Here is a 27303-nt window from a genome sequence, read left to right on the forward strand (position 1 = left end):
TCATTAAGAACTAGGAACTAAGAGATTTTACTGAAGCAAGATTTCCCCAAAAAAGATATCAGGGCAGCCCTGGTGGCTCAGTGGTTTAGCGCTGCCTTTAGTCTGGGGTGTGATCCTGAGTCCTGGGATCGAGTCCCACGTGGGGCTCTCTGCATGGAACCTGCTTCTCCCTCTACCTATGTCTCTGCCTCTCTTTCTCTCTCTGTGTGTCATGAATAAATAAATAAAATCTTTTAACAAATAGATATCAAAACATCTAAGGATATACCACTATTATTGTCAGAGAAGTTAGATACTTCAAAATTAAACAGATAATTAAGTAATCAAGTTCACAACAAGTATAAATCATGTGATCTCATCTAAAGATATTGACTATGATATCAGGAATTCTATATTTGAATTCTTAGTACTTTAATAACAGTATCACCAAGAGAGGAATTTTTGAGGGTTAAAATTCAGCAAACTTGAGGCAATCATAATGACACAATTCAGTTAGTTTTCCCTAGAGATTGATACAGAAAGATTCTCTGGTGCGGTTAGAAATTTCCACTAATCAATGCCATGTGGAAAAAGCGATACTTGGAAATTTTAAAAACTATTCAATATTTGTAGTAGTAGATAAAATTAAGATAAAATCAGTGTTCTGAGAAAAAATATTTAAAAAACAGACATAACCATAAGTTCTATAAGATAAATGGAAATATGTATCTTCGTATAAATACAAAGCCTAGAAATTCTCAAGGAAACCAACATATTAAAATATTGGACTGCTTCTGTGTATTTAAACAAGTACTCAAATTGTTTACCATACTACCAGTTTTAAATTGCTTTTTTCTTATCCTTTTCAAAAGGCTGCCTTCAGGGATCCCTGGGTGGCGCAGCGGTTTGGCGCCTGCCTTTGGCCCAGGGCGCGGTCCTGGAGACCCGGGATCGAATCCCACGTCGGGCTCCCGGTGCATGGAGCCTGCTTCTCCCTCTGCCTGTGTCTCTGCCTCTCTCTCTCTCTCACTGTGTGCCTATCATAAATAAATAAAAGTTTAAAAAAATTTAAAAAAAAAAAAAAAAAAAAAAAGGCTGCCTTCATTTCAACATAACATGAAACTCTATGAGAAACCTATCCAATGACTCATACAGTTAAATCTCACATCCAATATCTAATGCTCTTATTCAAATGAAATATGAAATCTTAGATTTTAAACAAAAATTCTTAACCAGTAGTGGAATTATTTGGCCACGTGGTAATTCTCTTATTAACTTTTTGAGGAACCTCTATCCTGTTCTCTACAGTCACTGCACCAATCTGCATTCCCATCGGCAGTGTGTGAGAATCATCAACACTTCATCAACATCTTTATCTTCATCAACACTTGCTATTTCTTGCCTTTTTTATTAGTCATTCTGGCAGGTGTCAGGTGATATCTCATTGTGGTTTTGATCTGCGTTTCCTTGATGATGAGTGATTTTTAAAAATATTTTATTTATTTATTCACGAGAGAGAGAGAGAGAGGCAGAGATACAGGCAGAGGGAGAAGCAGGCTCCATGCAGTGAGCTTGACGTGGGACTCGACCCTGGGTCTCCAGGATCATATCCTGGGCTGAAGGTGGCGCTAAACTGTTGAGCCACCCGGGCTGCCCAATGATGAGTGATTTTAAGTGTCTTTTCATGTGTCTGCATGTATTTTTAGAAAAAATGGACCTCTTCTAATTTTTAATGGGATTATTTGGTTATTTTGGTTTTGAATTGTGTAAATTCTTTATAGATTTTGTATAGTAATCTCTTTTCACAAATATCTCCTCCCATTGAGTAGCTTGCCTTTTTGTTTTATTGATAGATTCCTTCACTGTACAAACCCTTTTTGTTTTGATGTAGTTCCAATAGTTTAATTTTGCTTTTGTTTCCCTTGCCTTTGGAAAAATGGGAAATATATTCCTTTACATTCCTCTGCATAATCTTCTATGTAGAAAAATGATGCTATAATCAATGTCAAAGAAATTACTGCCTGTGTTGTCTTCTGGGATTTTTATGGTTTGTTTCATATTTAGTTCTTTAATCCATTCTGAGTTTATTTTTGTGTATAGTGTGAGAAAGCAGTCCAATTTCATTCTTTTCCATGCATCTCTTCAGTTTTCCATGTATCATTTGTTGAAGAAAGTTTTTTCCCTGTTGTATATTCTTGCCTCCTTTGTCCTAGATTAACTAAGCATAAATGTGAGTTTATTTCTCGACGTTTTGTTGTGTTCCATTGATTTAAGTACTAACTCTTTTGACTACTACAGGTTTATATCTTGAAATCTAGTATTGTGATATGTCCAGTTTTACCATTCTCTCTCATAATTGCTTGGAATATTCAGTCTTTTCAGGTTACTCAAAGAAAACAAAAACACTAATTTGAAAATATGTATGCACTAGTACACTTATTTTAGCATTATTTATAGAAGACAAGATATGGAAGCAACCTAAATATGTGCATCCATAGATGAATAGGTAAAGAAAATGTGTAAATGTGTGAGGGTGTATGTATACACACAATGGAATAGTACTCAGCCATAAAATAGAATGAGATTTTGCCATTTGTAACAACATGAATGGATCTAGAGAGTATAATGTTAAGTGAAGTAAGTCAGATAAAGACAAATACCACTCATTACAAATTGCACTCATATGTGGGGTTTATAAAACAAAGCAAAAAAAAAAAAACAAATTAAAAAACCAGGCTCTATAGCAGCAATGTCCACAATAGCCAAACTGTGGAAGGAGTCTCGGTGTCCATTGAAAGATGAATGGATATAGAAGATGTGGTTTATGTATACAATGGAATATTACTCAGTCATTAAAAACGACAAATACCCACCATTTGCTTCGACATGGATGGAACTGGAGGGTATTATGCTGAGTGAAATGAGTCAATAGGAGAAGGACAAACATTATATGTTCTCATTCATTTGGGGAATATAAATAATAGTGAAAGGGAATAGAAGGGAAGGGAGAATAAATGGGTAGGAAATATCAGAAAGGGAGACAGAACACAAAGACTCCTAACTCTGGGAAACGAACTAGGGGTGGTGGAAGGAGAGGAGGGTGGGGGGTGAGGGTGAATGGGTGACGGTCACTGAGGGGGGCACTTGACAGGATGAGCACTGGGTGTTATTCTGTATGTTGGCAAATTGAACACCAATAAAAAATAAATTTATATATAAAAATATATAATATATATATAATATAAAAAGGCTCTTAAATGCAAAAAACAAATAGGTTGGTTGCCAGAGGGAAGATGGGTGGGGGATGGGTGATATCGACAAAGGGGATTAAGAGTACACTTATCTCATAATGAGCACTGCCTAATGCACAGAATTGTAGAATTATATTTTAAACTTGAAACTAACATAACACTGTATGTTAATGATACTTCAATAATTTAAAAAATCTAACCTATGTTGACAGTATTTTTCAGTTCATAATGAAATCACTAACGATCCCTAAAATTCCATTCTCTTAACTCAACAAATATTTATGTATGTATGTATGTATGTATGTATGTATTTATTATTGGATTTTGATTTGCCACCATACAGCATAACACCCAGTGCTCATCCCGTCAAGTGCCCCCCTCAGTGCTCATCACCCAGCCATCCCGTCCCCCCACCCACCTCACTTTCCACCACCCCTCGTTCCTTTCCCATAGTTAGGAGTCTCTCATGTTCTGTAACCCTCACTGATACTTCCCACTCATTTTCTCTCCTTTCTTCTTTATTCCCTTTTACTATTTCTTATATTCCCCGTATGAATGAACCCATACAATGTTTGTCCTTCTCTGATTGACTTACTTCACTCAGCATAATACCCTCCAGTTCCATTTACGTCCAGACAGATGGTGGGTATTCGCCATTTCTGATGGCTGAGTAATATTTCATTGTATACATAGATCACAGCTTCTTTAATGTGCGCTGACAGAGTAGAAAAGGCCTTAGACAAACCACCTGAGGAACGTTTCCAGAGAGTGACCAGGATGAAAACTTAGGAGATAAGCAATGAGAAGAAGGCGCCCATGGAAATGAACCTGCTGTTGGCAGTCACCATGAATTCCATCCTGTAAGGGTCTGCGCAGGCACATTTGATGAACCAAGGAAGTTCAAAGCAAAAGCTGTCTATCACATTAGGACCACAAAAAGTCAAGTGGACAACGAAAGCTAACTGGGCCACTGAATGAATGAGGCCAACAGCCCAAGCACCAGACAGAAGCAAAATTCACATCTGCGGACTCATGATAGTCAGATAGTGGAGAGGCTTACATATGGCCACATAGGCGATCCAAGACCATGGCAATGAGCAGCACCATCTCAGATCCACCCAGGACATGAAATACAAATAAATGGATGACACATCCCTGGAAGGATATGGTTTTGTGCCCTGAGTGCAGGTCATGAATCTTCTTAGGAATCATTAAGGTGGAAAGACACAAGTCAATGAATGAGAGATTTGCTAAAAGGAAGTACATAGTGGAATGTAAGTAAGGGTAAACATCACTCTAAACACAACAAGGAGGTTTCCCAGGATAACTGTTACATAAAACACTGGAGAAAAGGCAAGGAGAAAATTCAGTGCTGGTCTATAGGTAGAAAGTGCCAAGGATATAAACCAAAACACATCAGAATAATTTGATTCATACATTGGCTTTGCCTGGTGAAAACCTAAAATACCAAAACCATAATAATAAATCAAGCATTTAACAAAAATTATCATTTAAAAACACAGATTTGAGCTTTCCTTAACTCTGGCATTAAGAAATATCCAGTAACAGCCATAAGATGTTTTTTAAAAATATAATACATTGACTTATCCATTCAGCTAATATACTTAATGAGCACAACTAATATTCCTAATGAGTATCTACCATTTGCCTAGAGCTATGTCAAGTTCTGAGGTAAAATAGTGATCCTGACTTCAGGAGGTTTACAGGCTGAGGGTGGAACTAGACATTAAATAGCTCTAAATACAAATAGAACTCTGGTAATTAATTTAAAGAAATGAACTGTGGTGAATGTGTTTCTTAGGCAGAACCATAAAACTGCAAGAGTCACTTCCTTCGTCAAGATCATCTGGGTCCTCCTAATGGATGAAGGAGGCAATATGAGGAGATACAATGATTGGACATATATTTATTTCTGTGAAAGTCTCCCTAATCTTTTCATCTTCAAACTGCATCTGAGATCAAGGAGAAAGAGAGAGAAATGAAAAAAATATTTCCCCATGTATAGGAATGGAATTTTACTTCCAATGGAAATCTTTACATTTGGAGGCTCCCCTTTGAGAATTTAACATTTAGAAATTACTTACATTGAAGAATTCTTTATACAAAATCATTTGATTTAAAAGCTGTCTAAACATTGACATGAAAGAAAAACACTCCTGAGACCAGATAGTGATTATACAGTGACTATGGGAGATATAGCTCTCTAAATATTGCCCCCTCTGAAATCTGGGCTTTCTGGATTTCAGCATGGTTTGAATTGCTAAGTGGCAAAACCAAGCTTGCCATTTTGTTTTTCAAAGTTTTTAAGGCAGTTAACTATATCTCACAGAGAATCGAAAGAGGAAAGAGCTGATCCCTTCATGACTGCAGGGAGAGAAGAAATGTTTAGGATGCCTCAACTTCACAGCACCTTCTCAGTGATAGACTCATCTGTCCATAAACAACACATTTTATGAGATCACAAATTTTGAATCAATATGTCCTAGTCACATTTTTCTGAGACTATATCCTGGTCCATTAATAGAGATTTCTCACATAAGCAAATCCTTCTAACCGACCCTTAAAGCAGCTACCCCTGCAGATGGATGATGCCAACAATTATCTGGTGGTTTTTCAGTCATGATTGTGAATTAGAATTATCTGAAGCATCTTGGTGTAAAAAGCACATTTCTGGGATTTGGTCCTAGAATACTAATTCAGCAGGGCAATGATGGACCCTGATTATTTGCATTTATAAAGCCTTGCAGGTGATTTTAACGTGGGTGGTCTTCAAATTACACTTAGGAAAACAAAGTATTTTGGATTTTACCTTATTTCAAAACAGGAAAATGAGTTTCATAAAAGGCTTCCTCAAAATTCAAAGAAGTTCCTCCACTTAAAATCTATAGCTGCACTGCCTGTACACTGACTCACAAATTGCCTACAAAAACCCACAATTTGGGGAAAATTGGTGACTTTGGTAACTCAAGTTTCACTAACAAATCAGGCAGGCATACTCCTTCAATCTAGACAGCTAGAGATTTCTGCACCTAAGGTGAAATAGTGCAAGGGTCCACATCCATTTTCATGAATCTGACCAAAGCAAGATGGAGTGGTGAGAAGAGACTGCAGATAAGAGTCATGGATGCTTCTAAACAGTCGGAAATGCCTGTGGGATCTAGCATCTACTTCAGCATTTACTACAGGACTGGTTCTGTGCTGAACATGCTGTGCGTGTGTGTGTGTAATAATAGGACAAAATACAGAATCCTCAGAAATCAAAGAAAAACTGATGTAAGAAAGGAACTTTTTCCTAACCAACAAGACTGGATTGTTTCCCTCTCCTGCACTCAGATATCATGTTTATTGCTATCATAGATCTCACATGACAGCATATTTTGTGACCATTCCCTTGCTTTTATTCCACTCAACACACACTCAAGAATGTGTTCTTAAATACTCTATGTTTGCTCCTAGTTCTGCTGATGTAATCTGAACTATAGCAGGTGTTTGACATTTATTACTTGAATAATAAATGTATAAATAGTACTAGACATATCTTGATATAAAATGGCTATGTCTTAAGGTCTACAAAGTCAATTACACCAATAAAACTAAGGAAATTAATCCAAAACAGATGGAAAAGAGATAATTTAAAAGTAAATCTATTTTTTCCACATTACAGGCCCTGTGGAACCACTGCAGAATCTGAAGTAGCTATGATGTGGTTTCCTCCCAAAAGAATGCCGCCTCATTGAAATAGAAGACACTGAAAGACTAGGCCCTTCTCTGAGTCTTGTTCAATGAACGCTCTGGAAGCCCTCGAATTTGGCATTTTAATTAGGACTACCTGTAAGAGTATAATCATCCCCTCACTGAGGCAACAACGACAACTTATAACTTATTTTCCCCATCATTTTTGGGACCAGGCTGACCACAGCTGCTGTCTGAGCCACACAACTACGAAATCACCGCCACATCCCTGACAGGTGGCTGTCCAAGGTTGGGACGAAGGTCAAGTGCACCACCGACCTATTCTCAATCTGTAAGTACTGGGAAATATCACCACAACACATGCCCCACTACGCAGCTGGAGGAGAGAAGACGCCACCAGAAGCCTGTCCAGAGGACACTCCTTCAGTCGGCCCATTAAGTGGGACCCTTCAAGGACATGTCCTGTAGGCAAAGCACAGAAGGAGAGGCACAACCTCTCCCAAGGAGGTCCCAAACTAGGACGCCATCCGGATCTTCTCCGTGACCTGGCGCCACCTACCTGTTGGAGATCCAGGGTCCCCATCAAGTGGCTCGTGACATCTTCGGAGTCCTCAATGGGAAGCAGGTGGTCCCCTGGAGGAGTCCCCGCCGGCCAGCACCCCTGAGCCTATGGGAAGTCCTCGGTGCCCTTTGAGGGGTCCATGCACACCTGAGGTCCCATGCACTCAGCCAGCCCCCACCCCCACCCCTGTGTGTTAAGCAGCAGCAGATCCTGCCCCCAGGCCTCACTGCCCTTCGAGGGGTCCCACGCCCACCTGAGGCTCCACACAGCCAGCACCCCCCCCCCGGCAGTTTGAGCAACAGTGAATCCCACCCCGAGGCCCTCTGGACACCCCAGCCTCCACAGCCAGAGGATGCCGGCGACCTGCAAGCATAGAACTCTGAAGGAACACTGGCAGCCCGGGCACCTGGCCCTGCTCCCTGTCGCGCCTGCGCAGGACCCCAGGACCCCCCAAAGCACTGAGCGCTGCACATGAAAACAGCTGGCAAGGTGTGGACGCAGCTGCTCCAGGACAGCTTCTGGGCCCACTCCGTCCATAGCTCAACACTGACACCTGATGCTCTCTCTTTTGATGTTATTTCAAAATTTCAGAGGCAACAGAAGTGCCTTCCCACCTGGGACTTATTTGAACGGAGGGCTAAGGGAAGGCTCGGGACACTCAATACTTTTGTCCCATTTCTTCAGAGGGAAATGCACATGTCCCTGAAAAATTTTTAAATAATGGCATTAAGAGGAAACCATGAGAGTCCCATAAAATGATGTCTATCTCTAATAGGATTTAAATTATTAAGACAATATATTTCCTCCTTTTTTATTTCATTGTATTCTAGCATTTTATAAATATTACTTTATCTTTCAGATTTTAAGCCTTTTTTGTCTTCAACAGTTTAAGAGAGGAATATAGTGTCATCTTCTTGAAAGCTCTTGTGGTATCCACTCTTTGTTTTAATTGAAGTATAATTGACAGATAATACCCTATGAACTTCGGGTGTACGTCACAGTGATCAGAACTTTTATACATTAAAAATTGATCCCCTCAGGAAGTCTAGTTACTGTCAACATACAAAGTTATTACCATATTATCGACTATTTTCCTATGCTGTACATCATATCCCTGACATTTATTTGATAACCGAACATTTGTATCTCTTAATTTTCCTTCACCTATTTTGTCTATCCTCCACCCTCTTCCCATATGATAAACACCACTTGTTCTCTGTGTCTGTAAGTCTGTTTCTTTTGTTCATTTCTTTTTTAGACTCCACATTTAAGTAAAATCATATGGTATTTGTCTTTCTCTGTCTTACTTATTTAACTTCCAATAATACCCTCTAGGTCCATGCATTTTGTCTTAAAGGATAACATTTCATTGTTTTTTAATGGCCAAATAATATTCCAGTATTCCATTATATAGGTAATATACAGATATATAAAAAGATATAAATATAGGTACCACTTCTTCATCCATTCATCTACATTTGGACACTTAGGTTGCTTCTATATCTTGACTATTATACATAATGCTGCAGTGCACATAGACAGCATATATCTCTCTTAAGCTCTTTAAATGTTCGCATAGATGGGTGTAATTCATCATAGAATTTGACTATGCCCAAAGTTTATAAAATCAAAATACAGTATTATTACAGTGCCAAGCAAGAGGACTCCTGAGAAATGTATCCTAAAGCAGCTGTTTTCAATCTGTGTTCTTTTAGTGTTTGTGAAAATGTGTGACATTACAGCCATAAGAGAAGCCAGAAGTGCTCTGGAGCATGCTTCTTATTGCAAACATTGTCTAGGGGTAGCCTGGGTTGCTCAGTGGTTTAGCATTGCCTTAAGCCCAGGATGTGATTCTGGAGACCTGGGATCAAGTCACACGTCAGGCTTCCCGTGGGGAACCTGCTTCTCCCTCTGCCTGTGTCTCTGTCTCTCTGTGTGTCTCTCATGAATAAATAAAGTCTTTAAAAAAGGAAACATTGTCTAAAATTATTGGCAGTTTCATCCAGTTACTCAAGTAATTTGCTCATTACCTGATTCTCTCCTTTTGTGTGACATTTCAGAATCGAAGTACAAGAAAACTGAACTCTTTAACCATTAGTTTAATACAAAAGTTACCTCTTGCTTATGATTATCTTCTTAAGATCCAAAGACATCTAAAAATTCAGCATGAGATATGAATCTGTGGTACTCAAGCAAACTTCTGAATAGATGATTCCCCAAGGGACAGAATTGACTCAGTAAGACAGTGTAAATGTAGTGTTTATTTACAGTCTGTGGGTAAAAATTTATTAATTTTCTAAACCAATGCACTTTATTTTTTAATTTTTTTTATTGGAGTTCAATTTGCCAACATATAGCATAACAGCCAATGCTCATCCTGTCAAGTGCCCCCCTCAGTGCCCATCACCCAGTAAAATTATATTAAAATAATATAATTATTATAATGTAATATAAACCATACAATATCAGGTAGTGATATTATAATGTCATAAAATTTTATTTAAAGCATAAAATTATACAGAAGTATATACATGATTTTTGTTGTAATCTACAACTATTTCTCTGCAATATAACACAATACAAATTATATCAGTAAAACATCAGAGTGAAATCTTTGCACAAATCATATTAAAGAAATTATATCCCCTAAATGAGTAAGAACATGTAGCCCTATGGAAAGTTGGGATTCAACGAGAAGTCACATGGTGGTTACACAGTTTCTTCATAGCTATTTTCATCTCTTTATTTCTCAGTGTGTAGATAAGGGGGTTCAAGAGTGGAGTAAAAATGGTGTAAAACACAGACAGGAGCTTGTCCACAGAGAACCGGCTGAAAGGCCACACATAAATGAAAATGCAGGGCCCAAAGAAGAGTGTGACAACCATGATGTGTGCAGAGCAAGTGGAGAGTGCTTTGGATACGCCACCAGCAGTGCGCTGTCGGACAGTGATGAGGATGACAGTGTAAGAGACCAAGAGGAGCAGAAAGCAGCTCATGGAGAGTAATCCACTATCTGAGATCATAAGGATACCTAAGATGTAGGTGTCCATGCAGGCAAGCTTGATTACAAGAGGCAGGTCACAAAAGAAGCTGTCCACCTCATTGGGGCCACAGTACGGTAAATTCACAGTAAAGGCTACTTGACTGATGGAATGCACAAAGCCAATGACCCATGAGACCAACACCAGCCCCACGCAGGTCTGCCGTCTCATCACAGTCATATAATGCAGAGGTTTACATATAGCCACATATCTGTCATAGGCCATGGAAACCAGAAGTACCATCTCAGCCCCACCAATAAAGTGCAAGAAGAAGATTTGAGCCATACATCCTCCAAAGGAGATAAGCTTTCGGTCACTAAGAAAGTCCCTGAGCATCTTGGGGGTGGCAAAGGAGGCGAGCCATATGTCTAAGAAAGATAGGTTTCCTAGCAGGAAGTACATAGGAGAGGAGTGCAAGTGTGAGTCAGAAATTATGGTGACCACAATGATGAGGTTACCCAGCACACTGGCCACATAGATCCCAGAGAAAAATATGAAGAATAAATGCTGGAGATGTCGTGACGTGCAGAGTCCATACAACACAAATTCTGACACCAAGGAATAATTCTGCAACTTCATTATCTCCAGTTTCAGGCTGTGTTCTGAATCCATATGAAGAAAGGAGGTGGATATGAAGGGGTCTGTCAAATATCAGGCACATGAAATTGATGACCTAAATTTTATCTGAATGTAATTTTAATTTGTAAGATGTTAATTCAAAATGCAATACAGAGAAGATTAAAGCCCAGCCCAGCCAGAGAATTTGCTTTTCTCTCATATTAAGGCTGCTTGGAATCTTCCTTTTGTTCTTTTTTAAATCTACTTTATTAAGATAAAATGTACCTATGCACTAAAATTCACCCATTTTAAGTGTAAGACACAATGTTTTTTAAACAGATTTATGGAGTTATGCAGTTATGTCCACAATGCTTTCTTTGAAATCTTGGCAATCCAGACAGTTTCTGAGACTTCTCCTGGTAGCCGTGAAATTATCTCTTCCTTCCATATTCATTTGTTCATTCACAAGCTCACTATTCAGACCGTGTCTATGTATCACTGACAGTTTACCAATCTCACTTAAATCAGTTAATAAAGCAATAAGTATAAAGGAAACTAAACCTATTAACATAAGGTTCACACAGCTCCCCTTTCCCACATTTTACTACTGCTCTTATCATCTCCATCAGTTGGGTTTGCGATTAAAGAGCCAATGATCCAATCATTTATAGGTTTACTGTATATAAACTGACTACTTATGACAGGATTTTAGAGTGGCTTCAATGAAAGAAATATTTTGCAAGAGCTCTCAACAAGGACCAGAACATAGAACCCATGCAATAATTTTTTGGGTGGATGATGTAGTTTTTACAATATACATGAGTGATTGATAAGTTCAGCGTTTTATTAAAAATATAGTACTGAACTTCCAGAAGAACTGGGATGGAATGGATAGGTCTCGTTATCAGTTTATCACGGAAATGAGGTGACACCCCAGTCTTCTCACTAAGAGGAACATATTGTATAAATTTTTTATAAAGATACTGAACAGAATTCTTCAGAGTAATTTCACAAAAGATGCAGAACTGTCCTTTGTATGAACTCTTAGTATGTTAGCCCTTTATAAGATTGAAGACTATAACATGAAACAACAGTTTGGTAAGGCTTCTCTTACAGGGAACTAAAGTAACATATTTCGGATTTGAAATATTCTGATGATGGGAACATATAGTAATAGAATTTAAAAATCTAGAGGAATTAATGTCTATTATATCTGTTTGAGCCCACTCGAATGGCAACAGTCTCAGGCAGGTTTTTGTCAGGATAATGGACTCAAAATCCTTTTGTTCCTTTTAAACTTTTCTAAATGGATTTTATTAAAAGATTTCATTGCAAGACTCTTTGGCTATAGGTGCTACCCCTCTTTAGAATGGGATTATAAATTTAAATTTAACCACAGCCAAGGCACAATGGGTATAATCACAACTCAGGATCTCTTCACAAGTTAAGTTAGATGACCTGACACCAGCTAACTTACATATTACAGACCATAATGGCTGTTCTTTTATTGGTATACTTGTGCTCTACAGACATGAAGTTTTCCTCATGTAAACCTAAAACATAACTGTGTTTCATTTAGTGTGTTTTAGAGATTAGGTGAACAGAACGTCAAAGCAATCAGATGGAAACATGGGAAACAAGCAAAAAAGGAAATGTTTTACTTGCTATTGAATTAAAAGTGCTCTGAAATTAGATATTGGTGACAGTCGTACAACTCTGTAAATATGCTAAAAACCATTTAATTGGACACTGGAAATGATGTAAATTATATAACAATGGTATGTAAATTATATAGCAATACACTTTTGAAAAAGGATGTTAAAAGAAGTGGAGGAAATGAATTTAAACAGGGTTCTGATTTCAGAGAACACTTCATGACTTACAAACGCATTTTAAAGTTTGATAAATGTTGAATTTATACTCAGAAGCAAATGAGGAAGGTTTTGCAAACCTACAAATGCTACTTAGGAAACAAATACAACAATAACAAAATTTGACTTTAACTGACAATGACTTTAATGTAAAAAATAATAGACTGTATTGATCTCTGGTTGACTTGTATGTTCAGAAACAGATTCACTAAATGTCTATCAAAGGCTATTTACTAACCTGGGGTTGGATGCTCACTGCTGACGCTGTTGACACTTCAGCTTGTATTTCAAATCTATAATGTCTGGTTAGAACTTTTAAAAACATATATGCTTTGTCTCCTATAAACAATTTAATAATCTCTTTCTCCTCCTCCTGGAAAATAATTCAGGAAAAATATCACTTTAAGAAGCTAGAGAACTTCATATTTGAGCCTTCTTCAGACTTTAGATGTAAACATCTACATTCTGTCTCCCATCAAATAAAGTATCCCTTAAAGATGGGTCATTGATGGCCAATTACCATCAAGGAGCTTGGGGAATAAATTATCTTCAAGTGAAAATATGTGCTAATAAGTCATGTTCATTTCCACAAGTGAGAAAGGAAGATATATATATATATATATATATATATATATATATATATATATATTTTATTTGAAGTTCAATTTGCCAACATACAGTATAACACCCAGTGCTCCTCCCGCCAAGTGCCCCCCTCAGTGCCCATCACCCAGTCACCCCATCCCTCTGACCTCATCTTCCCCAACCCTTTGTTTCCCAGAGTTAGGAGTCTCTCATGGTTTGTCTCCCTGTCTAATTTTACCCACTCACTTTCTCTCCTTTCCACTATAATCCCTTTCTCTATTTTTTTATATTCCTCATATGAGTGAAACCGTATGATGATTGTCCTTCTCTGACTGACATACTTCGCTCAGCATAATACCCTCCAGTGCCATCCACCTTGAAGCAAATGGTGGATATTCGTCCTTTCTAATGGATGAATGGAAAAAGATATATAAGTTATATAGATATAGAGACATAAGTTTATATATATGTATATACATATATATATGTGATTTTAAAGATGTCAGAATCTATGAACACAGTTTATTTCAATAGTTTAAGCAAAATAATGTGTACCACTATCCAGTTAATAGACTGTAAAATGTGCTTTTCCTTTAAATAAAGAAATTAACACTAAAAAATAAATAAAATCTTTTTAAAAAATTAAAAATTAAAATTGTCTCTGTCTGTGTCCCTACCTTTTCTCTCTCATGAATAAATAAATAAAATCTTTAAAAAACTTAAAATTAACAAAGTGCATTTTAAAAACGTACTGAAAATCTGCCGACCTTGCACATTATTTTATGTAACTTTAATCAAGCACAATACTTTGGAGCATCAGATTTGTATGTGTCAAAATATTTGCTTTCTCCAGATTCAACGATCATGAATAAAGAAATCTCCTGGTGTCTGAGTTATTTTGCAGATTTCTTATAATTGTCTCGTTATAATATCCTAGAATTTCCTGATGAATGATAATCACATTCACAATTCACGTGATGTTCAATTCCATATCAGTTATATAAGCACAACCCAATTTATATGGGATTTCACTGCCAAGACCGCATCAAAGTATAGTAAAAAGCCTCTTTTCTATATAGGCTTTAGATAATTCTGTTTCATTTCAGTAAGGAAATGAAAACTTTTCTGTTTCTCTATTGAAAACACACAAATAATAAGTGCTGAAGAAAAATTGTAGAAGTAACTTATAGGCTTCAATGTCATTTTCTTTTCATATACAGTCATCATGTGGGTACAACTATACTATGTAAATACAAGAATTATGGAGAAACTCCTGACAACCAACAGAGTCAATGTTTGATTTGGAGGTAGGGAAAGATTTCCTAAACATAATTATTAATATAATGTGACAATTGGCTGGAATATTTTTGGATGAGATTACCATTGAAATTGGTAAACTCTGAGTGAAACAGATTCCCCTCCAAGAAGTGGGTGAGCCTTATCCAATTAGTGGAAAGCTAGAAGGGGGCTGGGCAGTTCCACGGGTGCACACACCTGAGAATCAGCACAGCAGGCCCCTCCCACAGAAGACCAGCTGGAAGGAAAGTGGAAAAGCAAGTTATTGACCAAGCAGCACTGGAAAGTTCCAGGGGAAGTCGAGGGGTTTACAGTATATAGAATCAGAAGATACTCCCCCCCCTTTTTTTTTGTTTTTTGCTTGTTCCCCCCCTTTTTTCTTTTTTTGTTCTTTTTCTGCTTTTTCTAGTAAAACTTGTTTTTAGCCACTCTGCAGTGAGCAAAATTTGCAAATTCCAAAGATAAAGAGAAGATCCTTAAAGCAGCAAGAAACAAGAAATCTCTAAATTTATGGGGAGAAATATTAGATTAATAGAAGACCTATCCACAGAGACCTGGCAGGCCAGAAAGACTGGCAAGATATATTCAGCATCCTAAATGAGAAGAACATGCAGCCAAGAATACTTTATCCAGCAAGGCTCTCATTCAAAATAGAAGGAGAGATAAAGAGATTCCAAGATAGCAGATACAAAAAGAATATGTGAAGACCAAACCAGTTCTCCAAGAAATATTAAGGGGGAGACTGTAAAAGAAAGAGGAAATCCAAGGGAACAATCCACAAAAACAGGAACTGAATAGGTCTCATGATAACACTAAATTCATATCTTTCAATAGTAACTCTGAACATGAATGGGCTTAATGACCCCATCAAAAGGTGCAGGGTTTCAGACCGGATAAAAAGCAAGACCCGTCTATTTGTTGTCTACAAGAGACTCATTTTAAACATAAGGACACCTCCAGCCTGAAAATAAAAGGTTGGAGAATCATTTACCATTCAAATGATCCTCAAAAAAGCAGGGGTAGCCATGCTTATATCAGATAAACTAAAGTTTATCCCGAAGACTGTAGTGATGAGAGATGAAGAGGGAAGGATCTATCCAAGAAGAGGACTTAACAATCATCAATATATGTGCCCTGAATGTGGGAGCTGCCAAGTATATCAATCAATTAATAACCAAAGTTAAGACATACTTAGATAATAATACACTTATACTTGGTGACTTCAATGTAGCACTTTCAACAATCGACGGGTATTCTAAGCACAACATCTCGAAAGAAACAAGAGCTTTAAATGATTCACTGGACCAGATGGATTTCACAGATATTTACAGAAATTTACATCCAAACACAACGGATTATACATTCTTCTCAAGTGCACATGAAACTTTCTCCAGAATAGACCACATACTGGGTCACAAATCAGGTCTGAACCGATACCAAAAGATTGGTGAATATTCTCAGACCATAATGCATTGCAATTAGAACTAAATCATAACAAGAAGTTTGGAAGGATTTCAAACAGGTGGAGGTTAAAGACCATCCTGCTAAAAGATGAAAGGGTCAACCAGGAAATTAGAGAAGAACTAAAAAGATTAATGGAAACTAATGAGAATGAAGATACAACCATTTAATATCTTTGGGATACAGGGAGGAGGGGCAAGATGGCAGAAGAGTAGGGTCCGCAAATCACCGGTCCCCACCAAATTACCTAGATAACCTTCAAATCATCCTGAAAATCTACGAATTTGGCCTGAGATTTAAAGAGAGAACAGCTGGAATGCTACAGTGAGAAGAGTTCATGCTTCTATCAAGGTAGGAAGACGGGGAAAAAAGAAATAAAGAAACAAAAGACATCCAAGGTTAAGGAGCCCCGCGAGGAGCCGGCTAAGGCCGGACTAGTGTCCCCAGGACAGGAAAGCTCCGTCCCGGAGAAGCAGGAGCTTCACCAAACTTCCCAGGTGGAAAGGCCTCCCAGGGAGTTGGAGCAGGACCCCAGGAGGGCGGGGATGCCCTCAGGCTCCCTGGGACACTAACAGACACCTGCACCCCGGGGAGAGTGAGCCGAGCTCCCTAAAGGGCTGCAGCGTGCACGGCGGGGCCCGGAGCAGCTCGGAGAGGCTCCGGCAGCGGCTGCGCAGAGAGGGGGCTGTGTGGCCCAGGAGCAGCTTGGAGGTGGCTCCAGCAGAGGAAGAGGCTCCGAGCGGAGAGGGCTGCGCGAATCCAGGAGCAGCTCGGAAGGGCTCGGGCGGTGGCTCCGGGGAGGGGGCTGCTCGTCTGGGAGCAGGAATCCAACAGCGCAGGATCCGGAGCACAGGGCGACTGGGACACAGCCAAGGATCTGGCCTCCCCCTGGGAAAGGCAGAGGCCGGGAGGGCCCAGGACAGCAAGGACGCTCCTGCCCTGAGCTGAGCAGATCAGCGGCCTCGCCCCAGAGCCTCCAGGCCCTGCAGACTGAGAGCTCTGTAGTTACTGCAGGAGCTGACTCCAGGGCTCCAGAGCTGGCCACCGCCACGGTGGTTGTTCCTCCTGAGGCCTCACGGGGTAAACAACCCCCACTGAGCCCTGCACCAGGCAGGGGGCAGAGCAGCTCCCCCAAGTGCTAACACCTCAAAATCAGCACAACAGGCCCCTCCCCCAGAAGACCAGCTAGATGGACAACTTCTAGGGGAAGACAAGGGACATAAAGTATACAGAATCAGAAGATACTCCCCCGTGTTTTGTTTGTTTGTTTGTTTTGCTTTTTGATTTCAGTTTGCTTCCCCCACCCTTTTTTCCTTTCTTTCTTTTTCTTTCTCCCTTTCTTCTCTTTTTTGTCTTTTTTTCTTCCTTTTTTATTTTTTCTATTTCTCTTTTTTTGCCTTGTTTCTCTCCTCTCTTTTTCTCCTTTTCCCAATACAACATGTTTTTGGCCACTCTGCACTGAGCAAAATGACTAGAAGGAAAACCTCACCTCAAAAGAAAGAATCAGAAACATTCCTCTCTCCCACAGAGTTACAAAATCTGGATTTCAATTCAGTGTCAAAAATCCAATTCAGAAGCACTATTATACAGATACCGGTAGCTCTAGAAAAAAGCATAAAGGACTCAAGAGACTTCATGACTGCAGAATTTAGATCCAATCAGGCAGAGATTAAAAATCAATTGAATGAGATGCAATCCAAACTAGAAGTCTGAACGACAAGGGTTAATGAGGTGGAAGAACGAGTGGGTGACATAGAAGACAAGTTGATGGCAAAGAGGGAAACTGAGGAAAAAAAGAGACAAACAATTAAAATAACATGAGGATAGATTAAGGGAAATAAACGACAGCCTGAGGAAGAAAAACCTACGTTTAATTGGGGTTCCTGAGAGCGCCAAAAGGGCCAGAGGGCCAGAATATGTATTTGAACAAATCATAGCTAGAACTCATACAGCAATTTGGTAGCGTGGCAGGATACAAAATCAATCAAAACTTTCCTAATCTGGGAAGGGAAACAGGCATTCAGATACAGGAAATAGAGAGATCCCCCCTAAAATCAATAAAAACCGTTCAACACCTCAACATCTAATAGTTAAGGTTGCAAATTCCAAAGATAAAGAGAAGATCCTAAAGCAGCAAGAGACAAGAAATCCCTGACTTTTATGGGGAGGAGTATTAGGGTAACAGCAGACCTCTTCCCAGAGATCGGGCAGGCCAGAAAGTGCTGGCAGGATATATTCAGGGTCCTAAATGATAAGAACATGCAACCAAGAATACTTTATCCAGCAAGGCTCTCATTCAAAATCGAAGGAGAGATAAAGAGCTTCCAAGACAGGCAGGAACTGAAAGAATATGTGACTTCCAAACCAGCTCTGCAAGAAATTTTAAAGGGGACTCTTAAAATTCCCCTTTAAGAAGAAGTTCAGTGGAACAATCCACAGAAACAAGGACTGAATAGATATCATGATGACACTAAACTCATATCTTGCAATAGTCACTCTGAACGTGAACGGGCTTAATGACCCCATCAAAAGGCGCAGGGTTTTAGACTGGATAAAAAAGCAGGACCCATCTATTTGCTGTCTACCAGAGACACATTTTAGACAGAAGGTCACCTACAACCTGAAAATAAAAGGTTGTAGAACCATTTACCATTCAAATGGTCCTCAAAAGAAAGAGGGTAGCCATCCTTATATCAGATAACTAAAATTTACCCCGAAGACTGTAGTGAGAGATGAAGAGAGACACTATCTCATACATAAAGGATCTATCCAACAAGAGGACTTAACAATCCTCAATATATATGCCCCGAATGTGGGAGCTGCCAAATATTTAAACCAATTAATAACCAAAGTGAAGAAATACTTAGATAATAATACACTTATACTTGGTGACTTCAATCTAGCTCTTTCTATACTCGATAGGTCTTCTAAGCACAACATCTCTAAAGAAACGTGAGCTTTAAATGATACACTGGACCAGATGGATTTCACAGATATCTACAGAACTTTACATCCAAACTCAACGGAATACACATTCTTCTCAAGTGCACTTGGAACTTTATCCAGATTAGACCACATACTGGGTCACAAATTGGGTCTGAATTGATACCAAAAGATTGGGATCGTCCCCTGCATATTCTCAGACCATAATGCCTTGAAATTGGAACTAAATCACAACAAGAAGTTTGGAAGGACCTCAAACACGTGGAGGTTAAGGACCATCCTGCTAAAAGATGCAAGGGTCAACCAAAAAATTAAGGAAGAATTAAAAAGATTCATGGAAACTAATGAGAATGAAGATACAACTGTTCAAAATCTTTGGGATGTAGCAAAAGCAGTCCTAAGGGGGAAATACATCACAATACAAGCATCCATTTAAAAACTGGAAATAACTCAAATACAAAAGCTAACCTTAAACATAAAGGAGCTAGAGAAAAAACAGCAAATAGATCCTACACACAGCAGAAGAAGAGAGTTAATTAAGATTCGAGCAGAACTCAATGAAATCGAGACCAAAAAATATGTGGAACAGTTCAACAAAACCAGGAGTTGGTTCTTTGATAGAATTAATAAGATTTTAAAAAATAAGATAGATAAACCATTAGGCAGCCTTATTAAAAAGAAGAGAGAGGAGACTCAAATTAATAAAATCATGAATGAGAAAGGAGAGATCACAACCAACACCAAGGAAATACAAACAATTTTAAAAACATATTATGAACAGCTATACGCCAATAATTTAGGCAATCTAGAAGACTGGATGCATTCCTGGAAAGCCACAAATTTCCAAAATTGGAACAGGAAGAAATACAAAACCTGAACAGGACAATAACCAGGGAGGAAATTGAGGCAGTCATCAAAAACCTCCCAGGACACAAAAGTCCAGGGTCAGATCGCTTCCCTGGGGAATTCTATCAAACGTTTAAAGAAGAAACCATACCTATTCTACTAAAGCTGTTTGGAAAGATAGATGGAGAAGGAGTACTTTCAAATTCGTTCTATGAGGCCAGTATCACCTTCATTCCCAAACCAAAGACCCCACCAAAAAGGAGAATATAGACCAATATCCCTGATGAACATGGATGCAAAAATTCTCAACCAGATACTAGCCAATAGGATCCAAGAATACCCGAAGAAGATTATTCACCATGACTAAGAAGGTTTTATCCCCAGGATGCAAGGATGGTTCAACACTCATAAAGCAATCAATGTGATTGATCATATCAAGAAGAGAAAAAAACAAGAAAATGTGATACTCTCAATCAATGCAGTGAAAGCATTTGACAAAATACAGCATCCATTTCTGATCAAAACTCTGTAGAGTGTAAGGATAGATGGAACATTCCTCAACATCTTAAAACCCATCTATGAAAGTCCACAGCCAATATTCTCAATGGGGAAGCACTGGGAGCCTTTCCTTTAACATCAAGAACAAAACAGGGATGTCCACTCTCACCACTGATATTCAATATATTACTGGAAGTCCTAGCCTCAGCAATCAGACAACAAAAAGATATAAAAGGCATTCAAATTGGCAAAAAGTCAAACTCTCCCTCTTCACTGGTGACATGATACTCTACATAGAAAACCCAAAGGACTCCACCCCAAGTTTGCTAGAACTCATACAGCAATTTGGTAGTGTGGCAGGATGCAAAATCAATGCCGAGAAGTCAGTGGCATTCTATACACTAAAAATGAGACCGAATAAAGAGAAATTAAGGAGTCAATCCCATTTACAATTGCACCCAAAAGCATAACATACCTCGGAATAAACCTAACCAAAGAGGTAAAGGATCTATACCCTAAAAACTACAGAACACTACTGAACGATATTGAGAAAGACACAAAGAGGTGGAAAAATATTCCAGGCTCATGGATTAGAAGAAATAATATTGTGAAAACGTCAATGTAACCCAGAGCAATTTACACGTTTAATGCAATCCCTATCAAAATACCATGGACTTTCTTCAGAGAGTTGGAACAAATCATCTTAAAATTTGTGTGGCATCAGAAAATAACCCAAATAGCCAGGGGAACTTTAAAAAACAAAACCATAGCTGGAGGCATCACAATGCCAGATTTCAAGTTGTGCTACAAAGCTATCGTGATCAAGACTGTGGTACTGGCACAAAAACTGACACATAGATGAATGTAACAGAAGAGAGAATCCAGAAGTGGGCCCTCAACTTTATGGTCAGCTAATATTCGACAAAGGAGGAAAGACTATCCAGTGGAATGAAAAGACAGTCTATTTAATAAATGTTGCTGGGAAAATTGGACTTCCACATGCAGAAGAATGAAACTAAACAACTCACTTGTACCATAAAAAAGATAAACTCAAAATGGATGAAAGGCCTTAATGTGGGACAAGATTCCATCAAAATCCTAGAGGAGAACACAGGCAATACCCTTTTTGTACTTGGCCCAAGTAATTTCTTGCAAGATTCATCCATGGAGGCAAGAGAAACAAAAGCAAAAAAGAACTATTGGGACTTCATCAAAATATGAAGGTCTTGCACAGCAAAAGAAAGAGTTAACAAAACTAAAAGACAATGGACAGAATGGGAGAAGATATTTGCAGATGATGTATCAGATAAAGGGCTAGTTTCCAAGATCTACAAAGAACTTATTAAACTTAGCAGCAAATAAACAAACAATCCAATAATGAAACGGGCCAAAGACATGAACAGAAGTCTCACAGAAGGAGACATAGACATAGCCAACAAGCACATGAGGAAATGCTCCAGATCACTTGTCATCAGGGAAATACAAATCAAAACCACAATGAGATCCCACCTCACACCAGTGAGAATTTGGAAAATTAACAAAGAAGGAAAACACAAATTTTGGAGAGGATGTGGAGAAAGGGAAACCCTCCTGCACTGTTGGTGGGAATGTGAAATGGTGTAGCCATTCTGGAAAACAGTATGAAGGTTCCACAAAGACTTAAAAATAGATCTGCCCTACGACCCAGCAATTGCACTGCTGGGGATTTCCCCAAAGATACAGATGCAGGGAAAATCCGGGGCACATGCAATCTGATGTTTACAGCAGCAATGTCCACAAAAGCCAAATTATTGAAGGAACTCATGGCCGCCACATGGGATGAATGGATCCACCCACATTTCAACCACTTCGATGGACGATAAGATCAAGGAAGGGCACTGGGTGGCTCAGTCAGTGAAGCCCCTGTTTCATGTCAGGCCATGATCCCAGTGACCTGGCTTTGAGACCTCCATTGGACTCCCCGCACACTGGGGAACCTGCTTCTCCCTCTCCACCTGCAGCTCACCCTGCTTATTCTCTTTCCCTCTCTCCAAGAATTTAAAAACTTCATTAAAAGTGTTTGTAAAATATCAAGTAAACCTCGGATTGGTCTTTGGATCCAGAGGGAGAACCTTGATGCCTCCAAAGAGCAGGTTGGGAGACTACAGGGGTTGTCGCTGGGGAGCTACTGTCAGCCCAGGATCACATAGATCTCTTGATTTTCAATGGGAGGGCTTCATGTCGGAGTGTTTTTTGGAAGAGTCAAATGAGTCAAAGAGAGCGGCATGTGTGGTCCTTAACCTGGACGCGATCCCTGACCCTAAATAAAGCTTATCCCGAACCCTAAACCTAACGCTAACCCTAACCCGAACCCGAACTCTAACCCTAAACCTAACCTTAACTCTAACCCGAATCCTAACCCAAATCCTAAACCCAAAAGGAACACGAACCCTCACCTGACCCTAACTTTCCCGAACCTGAATCTGAACCTGAACCCAGAACTGTTGTTGGAACCGAGGCCACTTTCAAGTTGTACTCCATGCCAAATCTCACCTCTACATATCAATGCACCATCCTTAAAATTGCGTCTCAGATACACAGGGCACCAGCTCACATGCATTACAAATATCATCCATAGACCCCTGATTATGTCCCTAGGAAGGAGATTCTGTCTCTTCTATCAACATGCAGGGTGGGAACCTGGGGACTATGTGAAAGACACGGTGGGTTAGATAGGTCACAGATCTGGGACAACAAGCACAGAAAGAAAGGTCTGAATTCAGGTCCGTCTCCAGAAAAGTAAGACTTTCCTTGCATTTTCAGAGAGTTGTGGCTGTGGCATTTTTGGCTCCTGATGTGCAGTTAAGGAGATGGCATGGGGTAAGCAGTCATCTGCCAAGAAGGGACTTTGGATAGGTCTGACTGAAGGAAGGGGCCCAAGGGCTGGAATCTTGAAAAAGTGACATCACTTCCTTGGGGACAAGCGTGTAAGGTATTTAGAACTCTGGTAACCAGGAAGCTGCATTGAGCAATTTCCCGTTTTCCAGCTCATTTAACTAGAGAACAAGATGTTCTGTTGCTGTTGCCTACTTTCAGTGTCTCTGGGCATAAGAGAGTCCAGACAGAGATGTTCATGTCGCTATGGATGTCAGCTCGGCCCTCTTGGCCGAAGCTTCTGGGTATGTGCGGGAGACCTCAACAGGTACCGCAAGGCACCTGGGGGAAGCCACTGGAGAGCACGCCACACTGTAATCTCAGCTGAGGGGGCTTGAAACACTTTCACGCTCATTGTGTGTGTGTCCATTTGTGTATGTAAGAGTGTGTGCCAACATACACATGAGAAAATGCTCTGCATCACTTGCCATCAGGGAAATACAAATCAAAACCACAATGAGATACCACCTCATACCTGTGAGAATGGGGAGAATTAACAAGGCAGGAAACCACAAATGTTGGAGTATGCGGAGAAAAGGGAACCCTCTTACACTGTTGGTGGGAATGTGAACTGGTGCAGCCGCTCTGGAAAACTGTGTGGAGGTTACTCAAAGAGTTAAAAATAGACCTGCCCTATGACCCAGCAATTGCACTGCTGGGGATTTACCCCAAAGATGCAGATGCAATGAAATGCTGGAACACCTGCATCCCAATGTTTATAGCAGCGATGTTCACAATAGCTAAACTGTGGAAGGAGACTCAGTGTCCATCAGAAAATAAATGGATAAAGAAGATGTGGTTTATGTATACAATGGAATATTACTCAGACATTAGAAACAACAAATACCCACCATTTGCTTCAAAGTGGATGGAACTGGAGGGTATTATGCTGAGTGAAGTAAGTCAATCAGAGAAGGACAAACAGTATATGTTCTCATTCATCTGGGGAATATAAATAATAGTGAAAGGGAATATAAGGGAAGGGAGAAGAAATGTGTGGGAAATATCAGAAAGGGAGACAGAACATAAAGACTCCTGACTCTGGGAAATGAACTAGGGGTGATAGTGAGGAAGAGGGCGGGGGTAGGGGTGAGTGGGTGACAGGCACTGAGGGGGATACTTGATGGGATGAGCACTGGGTGTTATTCTGTATGTTGGTAAATTGAACACCAATAAAAAATTAGTTTATTAAAAAATAAATAAAATAAAAAAATAAATTTATTATGTTAAAAAAGATGTGGTTTATGTATACAACGGAATATTACTCAGCCATTAGAAATGACAAATACCTGCGATTTGCTTCGATATGGATGGAACCGGAGGGTATTATGCTGAGTGAAATGAGTCAATTGGAGAAGGACAAACATTATATGTTCCAATTCATTTGGGGAATATAAATAATAGTGAAAGGAAATAGAAGGGAAGGGAGAAGAAATGGGAAGGAAATATCAGAAAGGGAGACAGAACATGAGAGACTACTAACTCTGGAAATGAACTAGGGGTGGTGGAAGGGCAAGAGGGTTGGTGGGGGTGAATGAGTGAGGGGCACTGAGGGGGCACTTGAAGGGATGAGGACTCGGTGTTATTCTGTATGTTGGCAAATAAAAAATAAATTTATTATTAAAAAAAAATAATAAAATAAAACAAATAAATAAATTATGTATGTGTAATGTGAAAAAAAATTAAAATTAATATTAGAAAAAAAGAGAGAATAAGCAGGGTGAGCTGTAGAGGGAGAGGGCAAAGCAGGCTCCCCACTGAGCAGGGAGCCCAATGGAGGTCTCAAAGCCAGGCCCCTGGGATCATGGCCTGACCTGAAAGCAGGGGCCTCACTGACTGAGCCACTCAGTGCCCTTACTTGATCTAATCGTCCATCCGAGTGGTCGAAATGTGGGTGGATCCATTCATCCCATGCGGCGGCCATGAACATGTCACATCTAACCAACTGTGGACATGCGTGCCTATGACAGATAGATTGACTGTCTGACACTCTGATTAGACTTGAGACCGAGACAGTGTATCTACTGTATTCTTTCAATGATCTTAGTGCTTAGAAATATGTCTGCAATCCTAGGGGCTTTATCTCTATTCTTGGAGAAAGGAATCCCAACCAGTACTTTCCATCTAGTGAGTGGACCTTGAGCTGTTCTGCCTTCCCCCAGTGACCTCTGCTCTGGGCACATGAAGGACAAGGATCAGGGCCAGTTAGATGGAATCCCAGAAATCTTTTGCAAACAGGGAAACGGCCTGCTTTCCATGTGCTTCTGTACACCCAGGGTGCCACAGGCCCATGAGGCTTGATGTGGAGAGCTTCTTGGCTGGAGAGAGACAGCTGCTCCACAGGAAGATGCCCAGCAGCCCTTTCGACAGGGCCAGGCAGCAGAGAAGTCTAGGTCATGTTTTCTGCCAGGATTGCCCACAGTAGCTCCATGAGGTTCATCCTCTTCCACAGCCCTTCTCAGAGGAGGAAAAGGAAGCTCAGAGAGGGGCAGTGACATTCCCAAAACATGCCGGTAGTAGAGGCGAGCCTCAGGCCCTGTGCTGTGTATGGGGTGGTCACTCACCTGTGGAACTGCTGGCCCAGGACCATTTGGGCTGTGCTGAACACCTGGTAGAGATGGGAAACGACTGCATTTTCTGAGAGGATCCTCTCCTGGAAGGATCGCAGCAGGGACTGTACAAAAGTATCCATTCTGCCTTCCCGGAGTGTCCGCATGGTCCAGGACTCACCCGGGGTCAGGGTGGATGATTCCTTTCCACACCAGAGACACAAGGAGGGGCACTGTAGTGAGCTTCCAAACCACAAGCCACTGGGAAGATCAGGGTCTGGCGCTCAGCCCAGAGACACCCATCCCCTCAGGAAGTAGTACTGGAAAAAGGAGTTCAGGGCCCACACAGAAAAAGGTTTTAGGCTTCGAAGTACCATTGTTTGGTTCAGAGGCAGGGCAGAGTATTGGAAACTTCAGCACACACGAATAGCTGAATTCAGACCTTACTCTCTGTGCTTGCCTTCCAAGATCTGTGACCTATCTAACCCACCATGTTTCTCATATAGTCCACAGGTTCCCAACCTGCACAGAGATAGAAGAGTCAGAATCTCCTTCCTAGGGACATCATCAGGGGTCTATGAATGATATCTGCAACGCACGTGAGCTGGTGCCCTGTGTATCTGAGGCGCAATTTTCAGGATGGTGGATTGACATGAAGAGGTGAGATGTGGCATGGAGGACCAGTTGAAAGTGGCCTGGGTTCCACAGTTTTCACTTTACCTCTGGCCTCATTTCAATGGGGGCACCATGATGGGGTAGGAATGCTCTAAGATGCAGACATGGTGATCTTCTGTAGTCAAACGGTCCAATTTTTCCTGTTCTCTTTTGAATGAGACAGAGGTGCCTCCTTCTGGGCTCTGGGGGTCGTAGCCTTCATCATGGCTCCCAGCGATAATGACCTGTGGCATAAATATCCCTGTGTCCCCCCGAGGTCCTTCGTGACTGGTTCCTGACTAACACAATACATCCAACTCAATGGCATGTCACATCTAATTTCCAAATTGATCTGTGTTTAAGTTTAGGGTAAGGCTTCAGGGTTAGGGTGAGGGTTAGGCTTCAGGATTAGGGTCAGGGTTAGGCTTCAGTGTTAGGGTTAGGGTTAGGGTTAGGGTTAGGGGTTAGGGTGAGTTTTAGAGTTAGGCTTCAGGGTTAGGGTTAGGGTAAGGGGTTAGGCTTAGGGTTAGGGTTAGGCCTCAGGGTTAGGCCTCAAGGTTAGGGTTCAGGTTAGGGTTAGGG

General features: G+C 40.2%; 1 protein-coding gene and 1 pseudogene across 1 annotated transcript; both read right to left on the bottom strand.

Annotated features, from left to right (window-relative positions):
• On the bottom strand, positions 3827–4669 carry OR4F33P (olfactory receptor family 4 subfamily F member 33, pseudogene; annotated as a pseudogene).
• Positions 10194–11159, bottom strand: OR4K14 (olfactory receptor family 4 subfamily K member 14). Its single transcript, NM_001388523.1, has one exon. It carries the CDS (start codon positions 11157–11159, stop codon positions 10194–10196), a length of 966 nt encoding a protein of 321 aa, NP_001375452.1.
• Between the last annotated feature and the right edge of the window lie 16144 nt (positions 11160–27303).

The sequence above is a fragment of the Canis lupus genome, chromosome 10 (assembly GCF_011100685.1).
Source record: "Canis lupus familiaris isolate Mischka breed German Shepherd chromosome 10, alternate assembly UU_Cfam_GSD_1.0, whole genome shotgun sequence".
Classification (NCBI taxonomy): Eukaryota; Metazoa; Chordata; class Mammalia; order Carnivora; family Canidae; genus Canis; species Canis lupus.